The 20,150-nt window shown below is 38.2% G+C and overlaps 1 protein-coding gene across 1 annotated transcript in view; it reads left to right on the forward strand.

Annotated features, from left to right (window-relative positions):
• Positions 1–20,150, forward strand: part of LOC150096707 (polyadenylate-binding protein-interacting protein 1-like) — a 199,580-nt gene that overhangs the window by 80,526 nt on the left and 98,904 nt on the right. The window contains exons 4-5 of the mRNA XM_090408127.1: positions 19,625–19,740; positions 19,843–19,951. Coding sequence (XP_090264253.1) covers positions 19,625–19,740; positions 19,843–19,951 — 225 coding nt within the window. The remainder of the gene's footprint in view (positions 1–19,624; positions 19,741–19,842; positions 19,952–20,150) is intronic.

Genomic DNA, 20,150 nt, shown 5'->3' on the forward strand with positions numbered 1-20,150 from the left:
AGTGTTCCAACTAATTTCTCTCTTATTCCATATGAATTTATTCAATTGACTTCCCACCATACCAGCTTTGTTGATTCTGTTGTCTATTTCCATATTTAATTTATCATCTTCAGTAAAAATCATGCCTAAGTAGCTGAGATGTTTTGCTTGTTCCACAGGTTCCCCGTTCACAACACAGTTGACATTTTCAACAATTCTACCTATTTTCATTGTCTTTGTCTTTTTATTGCTGACCTTCATACCATATCTATTACAACAGCTATTCAATTTAGTCATAGAATCTTGCAGACTTGTAGCAGATTTATTTAGAAGTATAACATCATCCGCATAAAGCAAAAAGCTGAAATTAACATCTCCAATTTTGATATCGTGTTTAATACCACTTTCCTTCATAACGTGATCCATATAGATAATGAATAACAGAGGGGATAATGTATATCCTTGTCTCAAATCAGATTCAACATTAAACCATCTTCCTGTACTTCCTTCAATTCTAACTGCTGACTTACAACTCAAATAAAGACTAAGTATTGCTTGATATAATGCCCCATTGACAACATGTAACTGTAGCATATTGAATAGCTTCTCTCTTGGCACCTTGTCATATGCCTTTTCCAAATCGACAAAACTTAAATACAAATCTTTGTTATATTCCCATGCTTTCTCAACTATTTGTCGTAAAGTGAAGATCTGATCCTGACAGCCTCTATTTGGCCTGAATCTAGCTTATTCTTCACCAAGCTTTTCTTCCACAATTCTTCTCAACCGTTTCTCAAGTATACTTGCATAGAAAAAAGTTCTTGCCAGGAACACTCAGTAGGGAAATACCTCTGTAATTCCCACATTTAGTTTTATTTCCTTTTTTATATATGGGTACTATGAGAGCTCTACTCCAATCGGGAATTCGTCCTTCTGGCTAGGCTTTCTGAATTATGCAGTGCAGCCACTGTAAGACTTTTATACCACCATACTTCTGCATTTCTGGTCGAATAACATCTACTTATGCTCCCTTTCCACATTTCAAGCCTTTGATGGCTTTTTCTACTTCAAGTGTGGATATGTATGCCTGTTGAGTGTTTTTTACCACTGTGCTATCACTGCTTGTTTCATTTAGCAATTTTTCAAAATAATTACTCCATACTTCAAGGATATCTTTTTCTCCTGTTTTCATGTCACCTTTATCATCTTTCTCCTTTTACAGCACTCTTTCCTTCCTTTCTAAACTTCTTCAACAACCCCCTAATGTTGGAGGTTTAATGGATTTTTTACAACACTCAAAGGATTAAAAAGAATTTAATACTTCCTATATTTCGTCCTAGTCACTAGGACATCTACGGGGATTACAAAAATAACTAATGTAAACATAACACAAATATCATACAATACTAAGCCCAACCACGTGGGTGACATTAAAGTCCTATCTAGGTGGAGCGCCCTCTAAGGGCGGTTGTAAGTGGCCTGGAATATAAAGTAGGATCTCTGGTGATGGGTGTTTCCCAAATTTTCGGAAGCTTAATGCAACTGTATTTATTAAGATTTGGTTGATTTCTAAGAGCTGCTGCTGCTTCTAAGAATAGTCTCTCTTTCTTGAATTTACTGTGATGGAGCATGGTGGTTTTCTTCCATGATACTCTGTGGGTGGTTTCCAAGACATGGTCAGCCAAGCCTGAATGACCATAGTTGTGTTTACAGATGTAAACAAGCCTGAATGACCATAGTTGTGTTTACAGATGTAATGCCACAGTCGTTCTTAATACCAGTGAATACAATCGCAAAATGAATATTATCCTCCGCGATCGCGCTACCTACATCCCGCTAGAACACGACCCCACAAAAACACAAGTTAAAAAATTAAAAATCTTGCTTAAAAAAGTATCTTCCTGGCCCCCCCGACATCATGAAAAAACTTAAACCTTTCCGCTCCCGTCCCCCCCCCCCCCCAAATTTACGGCTTGCCAAAAATCCACAAACCCAATTCCCCACACAGACCTATAGTAGATGCCACCAATGCACCTTGCTACAGACTGTCTAAACAGCTGGCCAACTCTCTGACACCCCCCCTCACTGGAAGGTCCACTTCCTATATAAAAAACTCGACCCACTTTAAAGCCCTCATAGAAAATTTAACCTTGAATAAAGCAGACATATTGTAAGCTTTGATATCTCCTCTTTGTTTACTAATATTCCCTTAACTGACACCTTATCTCTCTTACAAAAAGTTTTCCCTTCTGACATCTTAGATCTCTTTTCCTTTGCCATTAACTCTGGGTATTTTTCTTGGAAGAACAAAATCTACAAGTAGATGGAGGGAACTGCCATGGGGTTCCCCCCTCTCTCTCCCCTTGCCAATTTCTATGTGGAAGATTTTGAAAAACGAGCCATAGACTCAGCCCCACTCAAACCTTCTATCTGGCTAAGATATGTAGACGATGTGTTCTCTATTTGGCCTCATGGCCCAGACACATTACTCCTTCCTCAGTCATCTCAATAGCCTACATCCAAGAATCCAGTTTACTATGGAAAAGGAAAAGAACAATTGTTTACCCTTCCTAGACACCTTAGTCACACGCCTGCCTAATGATACACTTGCCTTCACTGTATACAGAAAACCCACACACGCAGGCAGATACATTCACAAACTCTCACACCACCAACCCTCTCAACAATATGGCATTATTAAAACTCTTACCAAGATAGCCCACAATCATTGTTCCAATGGAACCGCCCTCACTACTGAGCTTAACTACATACACAACACTTTCCTCTCCAATGGCTACAGCGATCACAGTATCAAAAAAATAATTAGTTCCTCTCCCATTCCCGGTCCTTCTCGTCAACAAGAATTTAAAAATGCCATCACCATACCCTACATCCATGGCACATCCGAAAAAATAGCCAAGATTCTAAAAAAGTACAACCTACACACAGCATATAAACCCCACTGCAAACTTGCTACCCTTATCCGTTCTACAAAAGATCAGCTCCCTCCTCTCTCTCTCTCTGCCTGGAGTTTACAAAGTACCCTGTTCCTGTAAGCTGGCGTACTTCGGACAGACAGGCAGATCAGCATCCATCCGCTTAGAGGAACACAAGTCTTACATCTGTAAACACAACTATGGTCATTCAGGCTTGGCTGACCATGTCTTGGACACCACCCACAGAGTATCATGGAAGAAAACCACCATGCTCCATCACAGCAAATTCAAGAAAGAGAGACTATTCTTAGAAGCAGCAGCTCTTAGAAATCAACCAAATCTTAATAAATACGGTTGCATTAAGCTTCCGAAAATTTGGGAAACGCTCGTCACCAGAGATCCTACTTTATATTCCAGGGCGCTCCACCTAAATAGGACTTTAGTGTCACCCACGTGGTTGGGCTTAGTATTGTATGATATTTGTGTTATGTTACATTAGTTATTTTTGTAATTCCTGTAGATGTCCTAGTGACTAGGACGAAATATAGGAAGTATTAAATTCTTTTTAATCCTTTCTGAGTGTTGTAAAAAAATCCATTAAACCTCCAACATTATGTCTTCACAGCACTTAAGCCTCTATACACGAATTCAACAACCCCCAGAATATCTTATTCTGGAGGTATCATAGATATAATTCTTAAACAGTGATTAAGATGGTTTGGACATTTCTCAGAGAATGTCTTCTCAGAGATTACAAAATATAGCCTTGAAAGGAATCATTGGAGGAAGATGAAGAGGCAGACTAAAAAGAACTTGGTTAGTCTTTGAAGGAAAGGTCACAATTATCAATCCTCAGAGAAGAAATGGCCTGAGATAGAGCTTGATGGGAAAGAATTCTTATTCATAATAGAAAGAAGAGAGAACAAATCTATTTGTGTTGTGCCAGTCATATGCAAATAGTTCATATTTGATTAATGCAGATTGAAATATAATTACCTATAATAACTTGATGTATAAGAAATAAGTTAAATCCATTTTTATATTATTTATAAATTATATCTTATGTATTTTTATTAGTATAAAATTTTTGCCCTAATATTAAGGGCATCTTCAGTATCACTCAAATTAAACTAGAACAGAAACCAGTTGAATATACTGGTTTCTGTTCTTGTTTAATTTGAAAGTCATGTCGCTCTTGAATGTCAAGAGCCACAGCATGTTTCTCCATTGCAGATAATGTAGGCTAAGATCATTATCTAGTGCAGATAATGTAGGCTAAGATCAGCTGTGGAACTAGATTAGTGAAATCCATATTGGTGGTTGCTGATAGGTCTATAGGTATTGGAGAGGTTGACTGACTTTCACCATTATTTTTGGAAAGGATTAAATGATGGCATATTTCTCTTTTCTTTTTTTGAAATGTGTTTGCTTCCATGTTTTGGAATAGGTGCTAGCTAGTTATAAAAGAGCGTAGAAGATATAGGACATATCAGCACTGACACATTTGAGTACAACTGGAGGAATGCCATCAGGACTGGAAGATTTCTATGGTATCTAAGTTTTAGTATTCTTCTGATGTCTTTGCTGAAAAACTACACTGTCTTGACCATGCAGGAATTGGAGAATAACAATGGCAGGAGATCACTTATCTTTAGGTATTGTAACAATTCTGCCATCTGAATGAGAGGTGGAAGTTCAGATGAGCAGAAGTTGCATCTGATGGGCTTTTTTGCAATGGACCCAGAAGGCAATGCTGCCATTTGGACAAGAGGTGCATTTTCTGCTGATCGGATTGGTTATGGTTATTTTGCATTTATTGCATGCTTCAGCATATGCTGAGCACACAGTTGGTGTTCTTCAGGATTATTATTTATTGTATGGGTACAGAGCAGGTTTAATTTAAAGTAAAAACAATCTTAGAGAACAGAATAGATACTTTGTGTAATGGTTTACTCTTCTATATTAAGTCATCATTTGTGTTGTAGATTTGTCCAAATTCATCAGCCACTCATCTGCTTTTGTTGATACTCTTGATAAGTCTGATGGGCTGCCAGGGAAGGCTTGTAACTTCCCTACATAATGTAGGTCATTGTTTGAATCGATGCTCCACAGTTGCAAGTCAGATGAATTGATGTCCCAGGAGTGCAAGCATGCTGCACTCCTGCCTTGTCCAGTTCAAAAACAGCTAAGTGTTTGTCAGGCATGATGAGGGAAATCAAAGCCAGGTGGTTGACTAATTGGATTCTTTAACTTCTTTGTCAGTGTTGGCATATTGTTCCACTCTTCTTTCCAAGCATTGGAAATATTAAATCCCTTGTCAATTAGCTGTTCAGCAGTTTTTATAGAGAGAAGTCTGTATGAGTGTCATGTCCTGTCACTACCAGATCAATGGGAATTGGGGACGAGGGGGTTCATGATTTTTGTATATTCCCTTTGAAGGAAGTCACTATTGCTTACAACTGGGAGCCAGCGTGGTGGAGTCAGTTTGAATTGTTTCTGTCACAGTTCTCATACTGGTGAGTTGGGTATTGATTTTTGAGGCATGTGTGTATGTTATTCAGCCATGCAGATACACAGTATTCAGCATAGACCAAGTTGATAGTTGCAGTCTGGAGCACCTCTGCTGGGGCTCCATGTGATGTGCTGGCAAGCTTCTGGATAATATTGTGGCAGGATGCCAGTTTTAGTGATAAGTGTTGAGATGCTGACAATGTCAGGGTCCTGTCCAGTGTGATCCCCAGATATTTAAGGTTTAGGTTGTACTTTAGTATTTGACCATTCATCTCAATTTTGAGTTTCTCATGGGCCTGTTTATGATAGAGGTGAAAACTAGACACCTCTGTTTTATATTCATGTTTGGTTGTAATCTCCAGTTCCTAAAATAGGTATTTAACATAGCTAGAGCTCTTGTTAATATGTCCTCTGTCACTTAGTCATTGATTTTGTTGCTATTGCCAGGTCGTCAGCATAAGAAAACTTCCTAGAGACAGTAGAGGGCAAATCACTAATATACACACGTTGAAGAGCAGCAGGGACAGAACAAAATCTTGGGGTAGGCCATTATTCAATCTGTAGGGGCTGGCTTACTGCATCCTTTGCGAAAACCTGGAAGGTGCGAGTGGTGCAGCAGTTAAGAAGAGTACAACTTTTTGCATGATTATACAAGGTAACTTAAGAAGTAAGCCCTGCCTCCATACAGTGTCATTCTGTGAGGTCAATAAATGCTACAGATGTTTTCAAGCATTTTTGAAAAGTCTGCTCCTATACAAGGCGTTCAAAATGGACCGAACTTTTTAAATAGCGCGCTGCACCTAGTGGCAGGTTTTTATAACAAACTGCCATTTGCCCGGTTCTGCTATGAGTATTAGTTGTCGAATTACATTTGCTGATGCACAAGCTGTTCATCAAATTAGTGACAATGAAAGAGCTTGAACGTGTGTGTGTGTGTGAGGGATGATGTTTGCAGGAAGAGGACGTTGTACCATGACAATGCGCAATCATCCGTACAGCAAAATATCAGACATCTGTTGTGCCCCATCCACTCTATTCTCTGGACTTAGTGCCTAGCAGACTTTCCTGTTTCCCAAACTTAAAGCCACTTTGAAAAGACATCCTTTCCAAACCACAGAGGGGATTTAAGGAAAATATGATAAGAGAACTGTGCACCATCACACAAAAGTGCATTCCAACAATGGAAGAAACATTGGGAACAGTATATTGCCAGTAGAGAGGACTACTTTGTAGGGGGACAGTGTTTAAAATGTTAAAATGACAGTCTTGATAGCAAGTTCGGTCTATTTTTGAACACATCTTGTATGTTATACATCTTGTATGCTGGGGTTAGACAATAACTCTGCCATTGTCTAACCCCAGCCTTATTTATAGGGATACAATTTTTGACTATTGGGCTTACAGGGTTATGTCTAAAACAGCAAGCAATGCTATCAGGCAATAATTTTCAGGTTTGTCCTCACTCTTGCCAGACTTAAATAAGGCTATTATCTTAGAATGTTTAAAGACACTTTGTAGTTTACTACTAGCAAGGATGTTTGAATAGAAACAGCGAAGTCACTCCTAGCATACTCCAGAAACATGCCATCTGAACCAGTGGCTTGTCCACTCATAGAAGCTTGAATTGTTTTATCAATTTTGGAAGAGGTGAAAGAATGAGAAAATTCTGACTTCATGATGGCTCCATTCCAGTTCTGTTTTAACATTTTTTGTATGCTTCCTGGCTGCAGGTGTTCTGGAAAGATTAATTATATGGTTTGCTATTTGACCTTTTCTTAATGTTCAGAGTTGAAGCACCACCCAGTTTTTGTAGTAGTGTCCAGTTTTACAGCTAGTGTCTGAAATCCACATTCTGTATGATTGACTGCCATCTTTCTCTTCTTGCTCTGTTCAGGTTATCAAGTTCTCCGGTGATATCTTGCGAGTGGTTGGTTTGAAATTCTTCATATGGTCTTTGTTTATCTGTGTTCTAGCAGGGAATATATTCCTTTCAGTATCCTCTTGGAATACAGTGTCAAGCTGTAGAGGACCACTCCACCAAATCTTTCATAGTTGTTCAGCTCAGGCTTAATGAACCATACAATGTCAGAATTTCCTTAAAGATGCTCTAGTTTGCCTTGCAGGAGTTCGATCTTGGAAGGGCATTGATCAGGTTAGTGGGACTCTTAGGCCTGCCTAGAGGATGACTGGGCTACATTGTTTTCCCAAAACTAGGGAGTACTTGTCAGGTTATAAGGACTGGCATCAGTTTGCTGTCGGTAGTCATAAAGTATAAATTGGGGTTGGTGTCAATATTCCACTGTTCAGCTTGGTCTTGGTGGCAAAGACAAGTTGCAGATTATTATCTGCCCAATATGCAAAGGGTTTTCCATTTTTGTCACTATTCTTATTTCCACTTAGTATGATGAATGTTAAAATCACTTGCATATATTGCTGGGTGGCTATATAAGAGTAAAACTGACTGAGGCCAAGATGTACTTGGAGGTTTGTAGACATTTAATATTTTAAGACCACAGGGGAGAAGGATAGTTATTGTTGATATACCATTTGATTTGTTCTTGTTCCTGAGAGGAGTGATATCCCTGTGATAGTGCTTCTTGCATATGTGGCACATTCATAAATTTTGTGGGATGTGACATCAATTATTGTATATCCGGGGATAATATATCTTACGTCAGCTTTTGACAGGTCTTCAATATGCGTTTCTTGTACAATGACTATATCAGTGCTCTCTTTCAGAAGCAGTTTTCCCAAAACTTGACACTTGCTACAGCTTAAACCTTCCATGTTCATCTGTAGTACTCAGGCTATTGGGCCTATATGAACTATTATAGATGTTGATCCCAATGTCTCAGTGGTGATCTTGGAATTGATGGCTAAAGCTACCAGTTCTGCACTTTCAACATGCATCCTGCTCTCGGCTGCCAGGAATCTACTAAGTGATAGTTTGACACCCAATATCCCTAGTCTTCACGATAGCACCTTTGATAAACCAATTCTTGGTAAGTGGATGGGAATCCCTCCCCATGCATGGCATAAATCATTGCCCTGTATGGGAAAGGATTAAGAGAAAAGTAATCTGAATTCTTTTAAAAGAGCTGGAGAGTAGTCTTTGAGGAATATTTCAAATGCATTAGATTTTGTATATCCTTAGGTGGGCAAATTAGTGAAGGATATCTTTAGAAGAGCTGGGACTTTTTAATTTTATGGGTGGTTTGAAGATTTTTTTAATGTTGTATTTTTGGGTTCTGTTTTTTCATATTTTCTTCTAATGCAAAGAATGGCAATGGCATTATTGAAGATTACATTAAGGGAATATCAGAAAATAGAACACTGCAAGAATATATCATACATCATCAAGATGATAATCAAACAACCCACACAATTATAAAGCTTGTTTAACCCCTTCTAACATACTTTTCTTCACCTTGCCCTCCCAGGGGTATATCAAAACCCAGGTTATCTGTAATTTATCCTACATAGGAAAAACATGACGTACAATCCCAATATGAAAATAACAAAATATATTTTCCTTTATTTTCGAAAATCAGACCTTTCCAATCATGAACTTCACACCACAGAATTGATTAGAAATTCTGTGGTGATTGGCTTAAAAATAATAGGACTGTAGAGAATTTAACTGATAGCTACTTTAAATAATGTCTTCATTTTTTTATTTAAATTTTTTAATTATTTAAATTTTGCTCTTTTTCTTTTCCTCACCAGAGGTTAGGCTGGATCAATGGTAAAGAGAGTAATTATGCTGTAATTTGCTAAAGTGTATTGTGAGGTATCTGAGAGCAATTTACTTAAAACTAACTCTGGTGTTTGTATTCAGAATTTCTACACAATAAATGTCCACCATATAACCATGACGGCAAGAGCATTCAATGGTTGGATGGAATTGATTGTATGGTTAACTACCGGGAAGATTTTAATGGACTTTTGGCTTGGATGGATGGTTAAAGGAGAAAACCTAACTTCTTGGATGCTGTAAATTATATATTTAGTTTAATCCTTTATCCAAGTGTTTAATAAGCAAACAAAGTTTGTGCCTGAAGCATCCTCAGGACTGGGGTAACTTGTGGCAAAGGTGGACTGAGTTCTGATCACTTTCCTTAGTATCCCATAATGCAAAGCACATCTCCTTACAGACATTTTGCTTATACTTGGATAAAAGATTAAACTAAATATATAATTTATAGTCTAACCAAGTGAGAAAGACTTCCAACATCTTTCTCTAATCCAGAGTAATTTAATAATGTGTGACACCTTTTGGCAACTGGCATATGGAAATGACTTCTGCATTGCTTCAACCTTGGTATCACCTGGGTCTGGCTCCCACTGAAGAGACCTCAATAGGAGTCGAAACCGGTCTGGGAAGTGACCCTTCCCATAGTGCATGGCATTATACATCTCCTTGCGGAGATATGCTTTGCATTATGGAATACTAAGGAAAGTGATCAGATTTCAGTCCACCTTTGCCACGAGTTGCCCCAGTCCTGAGGATGCTTCAGGTGCAAACTTTGTTTACTTACACTTGGATAAAGGATTAAACTAAATATATAATTTATAGTCTTACCAAGTGGGAAAGACTTCCAACTTCTTGGATGCTGGAGGCAATACTTGTACAGACAGTCCCTGCTTGTAAAGTTTGGAGAATGCAACTCTTATAATCTTGAAGTTTACATAGTATTTATTAATCAAAGTAATATAATACAGTACAAATATTATGAGAAAACAGAAAATCAATGTTTACTTTGCTTTTTCGACCCTTCTTATGGAATTATCAAGAGATGACTGGATGTGGCATGCTTCTTCTCTTCATAAATCTCTCCTCCTCTCTATCTCCCCATAACAGGCTAATATATCATCTGTTTCTCTTTAAACTCTCAAGAAATGGGCACTTAGGATCCATGCAAACACTAAAAATATACAGCACTAAAACAGTAAAAATATTGCGCATTTATGTAGAAAGCAAGACTGAGGAAAATTCTGCAAATGCACCACGTTTGCCTTGCTGAAGACTGTTGTTAGATAGCATGCGAAATTACTATTACGTGGCACCTCCAGGGAGTCCAAAGACTCATCGAGGGAGAGCATCTACTCTACAAATCTGTCTCCACCTTAACAATCTACCAACTACAAGTAACTGCAACTACACCAACTAGTGTTTTCACAGACAATCGCAAACATCCATGCCCACAGCAGGATTCGAACCCTCAGCCTGTTGGCTGGAGAGAGGATACGCTAACCACTCCAACCAGGCTGAAATAACATAGGTTGAGTGAAATTTTTATCGTTCACCATTTTCTAGCTCTTTCACGATAATTTATGAAAGTCAGGTATTGCCTGTAATATGTTTGATAAGATTGGAAGTTAGTTATCCTAAAAAGAAAATTCTTGTTTTTTTCCAGATTGTTCTTTAAAGTAAGACTGAAAGAAAATGATTTCTTTTATGCAAGAAGATGGAATTGAATTTTGCTCACATTGATATTAACAGTGTTATTAGAACCTTATTGAAGAGTTTCAAAATCAGAATTTTAGGTTATAGATATTCTGAAATTTTTGTATTTGGTGCAAGATTTGACAAATGAGAAAGAGCGATATTGTCATCAGCAAACTTATGGATTGGATGTGGTTCACCTGGAAAAAGATTGTCTGGAAGAAAGCAGGTGAAAGTACATAACTTTGAGCAACCTCAGTATTAATTGACAATTTTGAGGATAAAAATCTATCCACCACCATGTGTAATGCACAATAAAGAGAAAGCTTGCATAAATTATCATTAATATGATAGCTTATCTAATAAGCCTTTGTGCTAGACATCGAAATACTCTAGAGATATTAATAAATACCACTCGAGATTCCTTAAACTTTTCAATATTTGTCCAGAGGTGCTTGACAATAAGACATTTTCCTGTTTGACAGTAGCGGAATCCATATTGTCATAATTTTAGTTGAAAGCTTTCCAGGAATTTTTCATTGGTCCTGTACACAAGAGATCAAAGAATCAATAAGCACATCAGTGTTGCTGGTTGGTGCACGGGAGAACTGAGATAGAAGTTTGAGAAGAGTTGTAAGTTGTAGTTGATTGGGAATACTTATTGCCTTAAGCTGTTCCAGAGGATGGAGATAGATGGAATAAAAGACGAAGAGGTTCAGTGTGTTTATAGGTGCACCATAAAGGGACATGAGACAGTTGCTGCGCTTGTATTAACAGGTGAACAAAGTGGATAAATTATGATTTCAAGTTCAGTGAATCTATAGAACAGACAGTGCTGAAACATTCTGTGAGATAGAGGTTGAAATGAATCTGTAATATCTGTGAGCCAAATGTCTCTCCTCTAGACAGTATCAAGAAGTTTTAGGTGCACCCCCAAACATTAGTGTTCTAAGAATGTGCAGATTTGGGAAATATAAAGTTAAGAGTTGGTCGAGTGTAAAATAGCATCTTGAATAAAAGAGGATGCCTAGTTTTTTGGATGCTAAGGAAGCTATTGATATGTGTTTATGCCAAGGAGAGACTGGAGGTAAAATTTGGTCCAAGCAGAGAGATCTAATCTTGTCTGGTGATTTATGTATTACTGAACATAAGGGTAGCTGAGCTGATTTCTCTTTTGGAGAAAAGGCAAGACTATTATGGTGGCATTGAAAGATGGTATGTAGATGTAGATCAGTGTTTAGGGCACTGGTTTTAGATCTTGATGCTTGGGATGGCTGTGCGCTGCATGTTTTGTCAAATGATTAGGATTAATGGAGAGTACTATAGTCTGCAAAGCTGTGGACAGGATTAGTGGTGATTGACAGTGGGTTACTTACATATAGGAGAAAAAGAGTAGGTGATATGTCAGCCCTGAAGTACTCCTGCATTGGTGGTAAATCTCAAAGAGAGGGAGCCATACATCATGACATACAGCAAATGACCAGAGAGGAAGCTGGCAACCCAAAGGTTTGGGTTGCCAGCTTCCTCTTGCCAACCCAATTTGTTTAGCATACCTCGATGCCAGACATAGTTATAAGATCTGGAAATGTCAAGAGCAAAAGAGTTAATTTCTCTGAAATTTTCCATGATATGTACAATGGTGGGTGATTTAAGCTAAGAGGTCAGCTGTGGAGAAGTTGGAGAGGACTGGAGTGATGGTGATTGGTTGGTGGTTTGATGTTAGACTTCTGTCTCCCTTTTCCAGGGATAGGTTGGATGTGTGATTGTTTCTGTGCATTGAGATTAGTACCAGCTATGTATAATAGGGTGTAGAGATAATACAGGATTGGTATTAGTTCTAGAGCACAATGTTTGAGAACAATTGGAGCAATGCCATCAGGACTAGAAGACTTATAGTGTCAAAGTTATTCAGTAATTTTGATGTATTTGTTGAAAAACTTCAGGAGGCATGTGGTGCTCAGATTCTGCTATGATGGGAGGAAATTTCCCTTAGTCATCTATGCAAAAGTTCAAGAAAAAGAGATGCCAGGAGATCAGCCTTATGGGTGAAATAACAGTGGTGCCATTAGTAAGAGAGAGAGATGTGGAAGTGCAGGTGTGCAGAAGTTGCATTCAGTAGCCTTAGTAAGGGTCCAGAAGGCATGGCTTCCATTTGGACAAGAGGCAGATTTTCTGTTGTTGGCTGTCTCTTAATGACTGCTTTGCATTTGTTGAGTGATTTGTGTATGAAGCCGGACTTCTTGTTAAAGCCACCTGCAGATGAGGATTTTGGGTAGAATATGAAATGAAGGCCTTCATGCCAGTGAGGATAATTTCTATGACTTGTTTAAAACAGATGTTAGGGTTGGATGAGTGGAAGCAATAATTAGCCTGAGAAAAGGAGTAGAAAATCCTCAGTAGGAATCACAGTAGAAATCAGTAGGAATCGCAATAAATGGAAAGATTGTTAACAACCTACGATATGCAGATGACACCGTGCTAATTGCAGATAACATTATGGATCTCCAAAAACTCGTTGACAGAGAAAGCCAAAGTACATAGAAAGCCAAAGAATGGGAATAAATATAAACATCAACAAGACAAAATACATGATCATCAGCAAACATCCAGCCTCATCAATGAAACTGACACTCAATGGGGAAAATATTGATCAAGTGCCAAGATATAAATATCTTGGTTGCTGGCTTAATGAACGTTGGGATCCAGAAATAGATATAAAGACAAGGATTGAAGTTGCACGGCAGTCCTTCATGAAAATGAGAACACTATTCTGCAATAAAGACCTAAACATGGAAGTCAGATGCCGAATGCTGAAATGTTACGTGTGGTCTATTCTGCTCTATGGAGTTGAAACATGGACATTGAAGGCGACAACCATCAAGAAAATCGAAGCCTTTGAGATGTGGCTATACAGAAGAATGCTAAAGATATCATGGACAGAAAAAATTACCAATGAAGATGTCTTAAAATCCATTGGCAAAGCTAAGCATCTTGTACAAATAATCAAGAAACGAAAAACATCATATCTTGGACACATCATGAGAAACAGCAAATACCAACTTCTACAAACTATTTTGGTAGGAAGAATTGATGGCAAAGGAACTAGAGGAAGAAAAAGAATATCATGGTTTGACAACATCAAGACGTGGACAGGAAAGAGCAGTGCACAACTGCTCAGATTGGCACAGGAGCGCGGTTTGTTTGCCAAGATGGTCGCTGACCTTCGATAGAAGATAGCACAATAAGAAGATAATAAGATCCAGATGGCGTGAGGGTTACAGATGCAGAAGAGGTTGTTCACTTAATGAGTGCCTATTTCGTTAAAAGCTATCAACCTAGTGAATGCAACATTGAGCTTACTGTTACCTCTTCACTAGATAAAGAAATGCAGGTGTGTGAGGCCGAGGTATTAGAGCTGTTGCACAAACTGAATAAGAATTCAGCAATAGGGACTGATGAAATATCAGCACATGTGCTAAAAGTGTTCAGCTGAACTGGCCATTCCTTTGACCAAAATGTTTAATGAGTCTCAGAACAAGGAAGATTCCTCAGGAATGGAAGGAATGTATGGTAATCCCATTGCACAAGGGTGGTGCAAAGACTGATGTATCCAACTATCGACCAATTAGTATCTCAGCAGGAGTGGTGATGAAGATTTTGGAAAAATTGGTTAGGGCTCGCATTCAGAAATGGGTTTACTAAGGGAAGGTCATGCTTAGCAACTTGCTCACATTCTATAACAATGTTACCATTGAACCAGACAAGGGGAATGGATACACCGTGAGACTTTTGGATTTTGCTAAGGCTTTTGACAGCATACAACAATGATGACTGCATAAATTGGAGAAAATAGGTTTGGGTTATACAATATTAGCATGGATAAGAGGATGGCTGACTCAGATCCCCCATATATCAAAAAGTGGTATATGGGGGATCTGAGTCTGCAAGGTTTAAGGTAACAAGTGGTGTACTACAAGGATCAGTGCTTGGTCCGCTGTTATTCAATCTGTACATTAATGACATTGGGAAGGATTTGACAAGCAACATACAGCTATTTGCTGATGATGCAAAGATAGGTATGGTAATCAGGAATGCTGATGATTTGAACAGGCTGGAATTGTGGGCATGGGAAAATGCATGTCAGTTCAATGTCAGTAAGTTATTCACTTTGGCATGATTAGATATCCAATGTCGTATTATATTGGCGGAATTAGGCTAGAAGAAACTAGATAGGAAGTTGAAGTTCAGGGGGCCATGTGGCAAAGATAACTCAAAAGATAATTGCAATGCTGAAATGAATGTAAAAATAAGGATGTTATTTTGCCTCTTTACAATGTCTTGATAAGACGTCACTCGGACTATTGTGCTCAGGTCAGGTCTCCTGGTTGTGATTCTGATATATTGGAGAGTGTTAAATGATATATCAGGATTGTGGAATACTGATTATGAAGACAGATTGAGAATTTGTAAACTGCAGACACTAGCAAACAGGAGAAAGAGGGATGATATGATTTGAGAATTACAAACTACTGAAAGGGTCATACAGGATTTCAATTGATGGAGGGTGGGAAAAGAATGAGAGGGCATCCTTGGAAGCTGAGAATGTAGGCCACCAAGAAGGGTGCAAGGGCTGAATTTTTCTCTCAGAGTGGTGCGTGATTGGAATGGGTTGCCTTTTGGATGTTGTGAATGCAAGCAGTGTGAATGAATTCAAGAATAAGTATGATAGCTGGTGCATGTAGTATGGGGCCTCCCTCGATAAGTCTCTGACTCCCTGGAAGTCTCCCTTAATAAGTAGAAGAAAAAAGAAGAATCAAAGCAAGAACAATTGGATGGTAATTTGATGGAAAGCATATTTCAGGATTGTATAGATATGCTGTCCCTTTCTCGGGAATGAGTGGAATACAGGCTAATTTGCAAGTTACATGGGTGGAATATGATATCATGAAAAGGTGGTATAGGAATAACTAGAACATAAATCTTCAGGGTAATTGGAAATGTAATAAGTCCAGGAAGCTTCATCCATTTTGATAAATTTTTTTTCTAATCTTTCTGGTAAAAAAAGAAAAAAGAAAAAAAAAGAGCGTTGCAATGGTGGATCATTTATCACCATTAATATTGCTAAAATTGGAAAAAAAAGTTAATCCAGGAAATATAGTGCAAAAGTGTTTAGAAGCAGGGTTGGACAAACAAGGTGTGACCAATAGCTTGGGCAAAAGAATAAACAGCATGAGTGACATTTAAACATGATGTAGGCAGCCTTTTCAAAATGAATTATGGATTGGTTGATAATTGCTTTCTATTTTGAGTTTGATATAAATGGAAAAATGTAGATGGAACTTATGATGAAAGCCAGTTTCTTCTTGTTTAGCCTTGGCACACTTCTTGGAGAACCAAGGTGTAGATAAGGAGTGAGAATTTAAAGTGGAATGGGAAGAAATATTTCCATACCTATAAGAATTTTCAGTGATGTGTTCAGTGCAAATGTTTGCATCAGATGACTGAAAACATTAACCGAATTTCTAGCCATGAAAATGAGGAGGCAAAGAAGTCACAAACATCTTGGCATTCTTATAATGCCTGATACACTAGGATGAGAATAGCTTTGAGTGAAGAGCTATGTTATATTAAGTCTGAATGTTTTGGAGGACAAACTGAGACTGTTTAAGATTTAGTATTGTAGGCATGTAAACAATTTGTATGAGATGATTGGTGATAGTATATCTTGGCATCTCTACCTGCTGGATCAGTTTTTTAAATGTTGGGTCCATATACGAGAGGTTGGCTGGTCAACTTATGGTACTTTAGTATACTGTATATATGGGTAGTGGGATGGGAAAGGAGGAACTTGTTAACATTCGATTTGAAAGCCTGTATATTGTATTCCTTGGGAAATACCTCATGGGGAAGACTGTTCCACAGTACAGTAGTAGGGATGAAGGAGGAGGAAAAGAAACTTGTTCTGTGGGTTTCAAGGTGTACTGTGAAGGGATGTTGGGAGGTGGCTGTACGTGTTCCAATGGGTTTGTACAGAGTGGGGTAATTATTGATGTTGTTTCAGATTAGCATTTTCCATGAAAATATTTGTAGAATATACAAATTGCAGACTAAACGTCTATGTGAAAGTGGGGTGGCGAGTCGGTAAGAGATGGATCATTTATCAGTCTAATTGCTCTCCTCTGTATTGAGTCGAGCATTTTGAGGGAGCTTTTAGGAGCCCATTCCAAATGTGAGAACAGTATTCGATAGCTGGGCGGATTTGCGATTTGTATAAGGTTAACAGCTATTTTGAAGTGAAGTAACATCTTGAGTGAAAGAGAGTCTAATTTTTTAGAAGCTGAGGATGCAATGGGATTTGAGTGTTATCAAAAATAATACTGGGGAAAATGGTTCTTTTTTGTGGGAAATAAGACAGCTGGGTTTTACTAGCATTGAAGTTGATGAGGTTATCTGAGTCCCATCGGAGGATGTTTTGGAGGCTGCGTTAAGGGAAATTGTGGTTGATGTTCTTGGGTTGAAGTGAATTGTGTATGGTAAGGTTTATCAAATGAAAGGGAGGAGTGCAATGTGCTGTCATCTGCAAAACTGTGTATTGGGTTGGAGGTCAACTGAAGTAGGTCATTGATGTATAGAAGGAAGAGGATCGGTGAGAGAACTGAACCTTGTGGGACCCCAGCATTAGTTGGATAGTGAGAGGATAGGGAGTCATCTATCATTAAACATGTAATGATATGGCTCCCTATCCTCCCACATGTAATGATATGGCTCCCTACCCCCCACATGTAATGATAGTGTGCATCCAGATAGGAAGCTGGCAATCCATCTGCAGAAGTCCTGAGACAGCCCAAATGATGGAAGTTTGCTTAGTAAGCCTTTGTGCCAGACCCAGTCAAAGGCTTTAGAGATGTCAAGTGCAACAACTACTTGGGATTTGCCAAATTTTTCCGTGGTATATGTTCAGAGATAGGTGACATATGAGAGCAGGTCACCTGTTGATCGGCATCGGCAGAATCCGTACTGGTTGTCACTTAATTGGGTACTACTTCAAGGTAGAGTAGTAGTTGAGAATTGATGGTTTTCTCCATCACTTTAGATAGGATTGAGGTGAGTGAGATAGGGTGGTAGTTAGATGGCAGCGATTTGTCTCCCTTTTTGCGAATGGGTTGAATATAGGCCAATTTGCAGGCTTTGATATATATATACCAGTGGAGTAAGATAGTGTGTACAGACTATCAAAGAAGGTCAAAGTTGGGCCATTCTAGGTTAGGTGCTCTCTGGCAGGATATGTCAGAGCGGATATATGCGCACACATCACCCTTGGGTCGAAAGGAGTTAAAGAGTGAATAGTTTGGATGGTTGAGATGGATGGTGCCGGGGAAGGTGAAATTTAAGTTTCTGTTAAGAAGAGTAGGTGATAGTGAATGCTATTAAGGTTAGAGTTGAGACCATGGATGTTGGTGTAGTGGATATGCAAGGGTCTGTGGGGCATGGCTTGGACCTCAAGGGCCTTGCACATTTCCTATGCAGTGCCTGCGTACTGGTCTCCTTGGTGGCTACTAGTGCCGTCACAGTTAAACGTGGAAAGCTAGATGGTTATGAACATTAAAATTTCCAAGTATGGTATTTCACTATTAGAAAAGTTAGACTGTAGAAAATCAACATTTAAAGGAAAGAAACTGAAAAGTTCAGTTGGTTGATGATTAGTGATTAAAAACAGAAAATGAATTGGATAGAATGAGACAGTTTTGTCGTAAAGATTCAAAGTTTGACAAAACTTGATAGTGCATCAGATTGAACATGTGTATAAATGCTACCTTTTGAGACTCTCGGTGATTAGTGCTTGAAGCTGAAATTTGATCAAGGTGTGGTTTTGCAGAAAGTCAAAATGAACATCAAGTTTAGGATCGAATCTTCATGTATTTCAAGTGAATATGAAAGATTTTGGTAGGGTTTCCCTTTTCTTTGTGTAATTGCCCTCCCTTTTTTTCATGCTTAACAGAATAGTGGCAACCTTATCTATTAAGTAATTCTTGAAGCTACCAAAAGCATGAAGTGATTTATTCAGTTTGAGTATTCTGTCTAGTGGCCAGTATGTGGAATGACAGCTTTAAAGCTGTTATAGCTGTTTAAATTTTTTTTTTTTTTATTCAGTCAGAGTTTAATGCCTGAAAAAGAAGAAATTTTGGATTCTCCATGATGTCTAACCCTGAAAACATCACTTGGATTGCATGCTGGGAAAAATGGAGAAAATAGGTGAACTGGGTCTTTTTGTTTTGGAGTCCCAAAGTGGTTTTTTGTCAAATCAAACTTCTAGTAAGCAAAATGTGCTTGTAGACCAGACAGTGAAAGTGGTCCACCATCTAGTGATGCTTTGTCCTACCTTTGAGGGGTGCCACATTTTGCTTATGTTAGTTCATTCCTAGCTTTTCTGCATGCTTGAAAAAGCTTTGTTTTAAATATTACACTGGAACTAACCAAGGTTTTAAATCCACTCCTTGCTTATTTCACAGTTTGAGTGAGCATCTATTAGATTGCTGCAGGCAGTTAACATCTGACTTATTACAAAGGAAAGATGGATATTATTTTTAATTTTTTTGCTTTTAAAAGCATTAGGTTTAGAAGTTTGGGGGAACTTTTTTCATATGTTCATCACACACTTTAGACTGGTTATATTGATCTTTCAGTATTTAACTTTACTGTTCTTAGATATTGAAGCCTTTTGAATGGTCAGGCATTGTATTTATTTTTGCAGTCAATACGTGAGCGTAACCTGAGGTACAGCGGAGCCAGATTATGCAATCATTTATCTCAGCACTTGCGTATCTCTACAGACATTGGTGGAAGCTTCAGGCAGTTGTTACTTAAGAGGTAAGTGAATGGATCTTGCATTTATAATAGAGCATATGCTATGATTTAAAAAAGTTCTCAAGACTTGACCTGAGGTAATCCTGTTTTTATCCTGTCTTTCAGATGTCAGCAAGAGCATAATCGACGGGAAGATCTGGCTAATGCTACAGACAATGGAGCATACTTGAGAGGGTTTACTATATTTTTAGCCGAGTTATTCTCACAAATGGAGGTTAGATTTATTTCATAACTATATTTAATCCATTTTTTCATTAAAAATACTTATTATAGTTATATATTTATAATAGTCTTATGTATTTATGATTTTATTAGTTACATATTTATGATCGATTAAGTCATAAATATATAACTAATAAATCTTAGTGGATTACAATGAACCAGGATTCAGTGTACAGCATGCAGTAAATCAT

The sequence above is a fragment of the Typopeltis vanoorti genome, chromosome 18 (assembly GCF_054136105.1).
Source record: "Typopeltis vanoorti isolate ZY-2024b chromosome 18, IOZ_Tvanoo_1.0, whole genome shotgun sequence".
NCBI classification, from domain to species: Eukaryota; Metazoa; Arthropoda; class Arachnida; order Uropygi; family Thelyphonidae; genus Typopeltis; species Typopeltis vanoorti.